This window comes from Aplysia californica, unplaced genomic scaffold (assembly GCF_000002075.1).
Source record: "Aplysia californica isolate F4 #8 unplaced genomic scaffold, AplCal3.0 scaffold00626, whole genome shotgun sequence".
NCBI lineage: Eukaryota > Metazoa > Mollusca > Gastropoda > Aplysiida > Aplysiidae > Aplysia > Aplysia californica.
Window position 1 is genome coordinate 331360 of NW_004797896.1, and position 5241 is coordinate 336600.

General features: G+C 42.1%; 1 protein-coding gene across 1 annotated transcript in view; it reads right to left on the minus strand.

The window, feature by feature from the left end:
* Positions 1-5241, minus strand: part of LOC101849959 (urease subunit alpha) — a 36259-nt gene that overhangs the window by 27197 nt on the left and 3821 nt on the right. Inside the window, exons 2-3 of the mRNA XM_013087701.1 lie at positions 3113-3271; positions 1521-1587 (exon numbers count right to left, since the gene is read on the minus strand). Coding sequence (XP_012943155.1) covers positions 1521-1587; positions 3113-3238 — 193 coding nt within the window. The 5' untranslated portion in view covers positions 3239-3271. The remainder of the gene's footprint in view (positions 1-1520; positions 1588-3112; positions 3272-5241) is intronic.

Genomic DNA, 5241 nt, shown 5'->3' on the forward strand with positions numbered 1-5241 from the left:
TCTCTCTCTCTCTCTCTCTCTCTCTCTCTCTCTCTCTCTCTCTCTCTCTCTCTCTCTCTCTCTTATGCTCGTTCTTTTCTTTTGATCACAGTTCATCCACGTTGCTGGAATACTGCCAAGCTTCTTCTAACTCCTTTTTACCATTTCTTCCAACCTATGTCCCTGCTCCAATAAAACCTGACACTCGAGATGAAATTGTAACCTCCCGGATTCAAACCCAAATCCTATGGCGTGCTGGATAAGGGAACAGCAGCTATAAGGGCAGCGGTCTGTTCTTGTGTGCGCTCTGGTTTCCCGGTCTCTTTGTAAAATGGTCACTTTTAAGGACAAAGCGGGCTAACCCAGATTTCGGGGGTTTCCAGAAATCTCGATCTGCATCAAAAGTGGGCTTTGCCCTACCTTTTATAGGAGACGTTTGGTTTCACTGGTGTGTACATCTCCTTGGTTATAGAGAAAACTCTCCTTGTCTTTTAAAGAAACAGAAAAATGGGCAAAAACTTTAGCTTCGATTTTCTCAAACAGCATTTTTCGGGATAGCCCCCTTGTGTTTAAAAGCGATCAAAGGAAAATCACAGTTAAGAGATTTGGTGTGGGAGGTTAGCGGGCGCTCTAGTGTGGTTTGCTCTTTTATAATATTTCCTACAAATACAAAACACCTTATCGTCTTTATCTGTCCTCCTTCTTTTTTATGTTTGATACTCTCTTGTAACACCTCTAACTTTTGGCACTTATATGACCCAAGAGCCATGAAACGCCGACTAAAACAAACAAAAGAGATTTACGTTTTTACAATCGATATTATTAACCCTCTGCTCCGTAAAGCATTTACAGTCCTCAGAACGTTTCAGAGTTATGGGCAAGTTACATTTGCTCCCTCCCCACCTCCTCTATTTCTCTCTCTCTCTCTCTCTCTCTCTCTCTCTCTCTCTCTCTCTCTCTCTCTCTCTCTCCCTTTCGTTCTTTCTCTCTCTCTCCATCTCCCTCCCTCTCCCTTTCGCTTTTTTAAAATTAACTGTCAGCACAAGTGTCTTGCAGGGAAGTAGGAGGGGAGGATGGACCTTCGGAATTCGCTCTTGGGCTTTGGGTGGTTGTCGTTTTTTTTCGGGGAGGGGAGGTTAAGGGGGTAGGGGCAAGATATTTGATATGATGAAACCTGTTTTGTAAAGCGCAGTATCTATCCGGAGACGTCTGCAACGGAGATAGACCAATCAAATTGCTTTGTGGCTCTAGATCAAGTAAAAAATAGGTGGGGGGTTAGAGGGTTAAACGGATATTTTGCAGTTATGTTTGAAGTTGTTTTGGTTTTTTTAATAGTTGATTTGCAACAGTTTTAGTGGATGTAAGTGTGATCTGCAGCAAATAATACGCAATTTGACCCCCCGAAAGCAGTGCATCTGTGTGCGGGAGTGCGTCTCCGAATAATTCCTGGGTGCTCGCCGGAAACAATAATTATAAAAACCGTATTTACGGTCTCTGGCCGGAGACGTCTCCGAATATCTTCTGCCGTTGTAAAGACTGACCTAAGAGATACCTTCCCTTCTCCATGAGAGAAGACACACGCTCGCCGTCCCGCGCCAGTTCCTGCATCTGTGGAAGAGTCAGGTGCAGAGAGGTTGCTGCTTTCTATTTATTCACTTGATGTCACGCTTCAGCTCTGGTTTTTTTAATTCAGTTATAGCTTTATACGGGGTGCCTACCACGGCTGGAACGGGCCGAGTCGGTCGCCTGAAACAAAACAAAACATGTTTGTTTTAGGCGACCGAGTCGGTCGATAGGCCCGATCGCCCGATTCCATCCGTAGGGGGCACCCCGTATTAGAATTCACTTAAAGTGTTAGTAATCAGTCAGCTGAAGTTTTATTTATCAGCTATAGTTATAGTAATTAATCAGCTATAGGTTTAGTAAGAGATTTTACGTTTCTTGCAATACTAATATGTTATATTATAAGTGCTGAAGAAAATATGAGTTACCATGCAGAGAGTACCGTACAAAAAAAGGGGGAAAGATAAGAATGATAGATGTTTGACAGAAAAAAAAGGTTTTAGTAAGTGTTTCTGTATTTGAAAACACAAATAGGTCATATAAGTGCTGAAGCTTAAAGGCGTAAAAAAAACAACAACTAACGTACAAAGAAAAGGAGGAGAGATAAGAATGGTAGATGGCTAATGGGAAACTGGGTTTTAGTAAATACTGCGTTAAACGCAACACAAATAAAATGTCACATCGTAAGTACTGAAGATAAGAGGTGTTACCAGAGACTAACGTGCAAAGAAAAGAAGAAGAAATAAGGAGGATAGATGTTTGGCAGGGAAGTTTTGTTTTAGTCTTAATAAGAGTTGCGGCACTTGCATCATGAATAGGTCTTAAGGTAGCCGAAGATTAGAGGTGCTTATGAAAAGTACCGTGCAAATTAAAAAAAGGAGGAGAGATAAAGGCGATAGATTATTTTAAAGAAAAAAAAGGAACAATCAACACAAAAGCACCCGACAACCACCCATGAGTTCACTTTTCGTTTCAGCATTATGATGTCCAATGCTATTTACACAACGTGTGGAATGGCACATCGTGAACAAATTGCAACGGAGGGACAGGGGGGGGGGGGGCGAGAGTTTTAAAAAGACCCCATTATGTAGAAGAAGCCAATACAATGGAAATGATCATTTTTAAAGTAGTAGTTAGCCACAGAATCAGTAATATTCTGTAGGTTCTCAATGACATAAACAAGAGCTTGTCAACCACTTAAAAGCCAGCGGCCACTTGTGTCACCTTTATTTAAAAGTCCTGAATATTCGTACGGCAAATCTTTATGTGTATTTCCAAGCAGGGTAATGTTTTATGTAACGTGTAAGTGTGAGACAGAGAGAAAGAGGCTGACAGGGAGAGACAGAGATTAAGACTAGGCACAGAGAGAAAGAGAAACAGAGAGAGAGAGAGAGAGAGAGAGAGAGAGGGGGGGGGGAGAGAGAGAGGGGGGGGGAGGAAGATACAAAGAGGGACAGACAGACATACAGACACACACACACACATAAACACAAACACAAACACACACACACACACACACACACACACACACACACACACACACACACACACACACACATACACACAGTACCTGCGTAGATATCAGCGCCACCGCCTCGGGTTGGTTCAGCCTGACCCCTCGTGCCAGTCGACGCTGTGCCAGGAAGCCAGCCTGTGACACCAGAAGACCGTCCTGCTCTCTGGGCGACAGTCGCATGATGATGACGTACTACTGGTCAGTGGTCAGTAACTGGACCGAAGAGACATAATTATTTGCTTCAGTAAAGTTTTATTGGACATTAACGGCACTTGCATCACAATGAACTGAAATGAACAGGAGTGGGTGGGGGTGTGCGAGTGGAAAGCAAGAGAGAAAAAGAAAGACAGAAACGACAACAAAATGACGGAAAAACAAATTCTAGGCTCGAAAAGATCGTAAAAGTGCCGAAGAACAGAAGTGTTACCAGAGAGCAACTTACAAAGAAAAGAAGGAGGAAAGATAAGAATGATAATAATAAATGTTTGATAGGAAAGAAGGAGGAAAGATAAGAATGATAATACATGTTTGATAGGAAAGAAGGAGGAAAGAAAAGAATGATAATAAATGTTTGACAGGAAAGAAGGAGCAATTCATGACACCAGAGTACCCATTTTGTTGGCAATAGTAAATTAAAGCGTACCCTGATGATAAATATTTCAAGCAGGAAAAAGGCAGTACTGATAGACAGAAACAATGCTGGGAAAGAATGTACCGCTTTTTAAAAGACAAAAAGGTCTATTTTTAAACATTGACGTCGTATTTTTCGGTTATGTCTCTTGCGTATTGTAGCCATTGCCTGCTTTTGTCCCATTTAGTAAGAGACTCACATTTTGGTACCGCCCACCTACATGTATTTCCAAATGGAGCATTCAATAACACATGTAACAACACAGGTTTTTTTCACTACCTATCATCTTTATCATCATCATAAAGTGCCAGATCTGCGACAGACATTGACAATCAAGCTTCTCCATTCATTCCTTTTCTCGGATGCTCTTTAAATAGCTGTACTGCCCTGGTCTTTCCCCGTCACCCATTGGTTTAGATTCTCTTAGAAGGTTGCTCTGGGTTTACTCCTGCTTCGCTTGCCTTCAGTTTTGCCAGTGAGCGCTAGATGTTCACCGCCTGTATATCTATTCAAGGTGTCCTACTAACTAAATATGTCTTTTTCTGACTTTTTTCCTCACCACCCAGCAAAAATCACCTAATCGCTCACTTGTGGACGCTCGTACCCAGACTGGCAAACACTAGCATATGCATCCAACCAAAGTTGTTTCTTACAGCAAACGAAGAGACAAAACCGGTAACTTTTTTTTTTTTTTTTTTGCAGGGCTGAAAATATTCCTGAGGGTAAATAGCATGTAAAACCCATATGCAAATTTCTATTCAACTGCTTATTGTAAGACTCCGCTACACGCCATTTTGAGAGTGACATATATTGTGAGAGGCGTCGGTGGCCTAGTGGTTAGGCTACCGGACTCATAATCGTGAGGTTGCGAGGTCGGGGGTTCGAGCTGCGGGCCCGACGTTGTCCTTGGGAAAAGCACTTTACACGAATTTTCCTCACTTCACCCAGGTGGAAATGGGTACTCGGCCATAGACAGCGAAAGAACTTGGCAGTATGTTAGTGTTTTAGCGCCTATAATTAGCTGCTTGCACTGTATACTTCCCAGGAAGTTGAGTTTGTTTCAGAATGCTCCCAGGTCTGCTGGGGTAATAGTATAGATTGTGAAGCGCATAGAGCTTGCTGTTTAGCGGGGATTTGCGCTATACAAATGCTATCTATTATTCTTACACAGAGCAATCGTTATGCATCCCCGCCCCTCAGGAATTTTTTTTTGCCCTGTCAAAATAGATTTTTTTTTTTTGTAGGTTGCTGTAAAAAAAAAAAATAACGACATTGTTTGAATACACATTTGGTGTATATAAATATAGGTAGTGCAAACATGGGCACGAGAAGGTGAGAGGACCGTAGGTAAAGAATTAAGATCAGGGGGTGTTTGTATGTGATACATTTGCCGACTATCTCAATACAAACTTGGGCAAACGAGTCATTTTTATTCGTCAGTTACACATTGTTATCTTCATGATACTTTAAGTGACAGATGTTTCATGGACAGGCAGCCCTACATTATTGTCGGAGGTTACAATCGGGTACACTCTCGAATCACCAGCTTCTG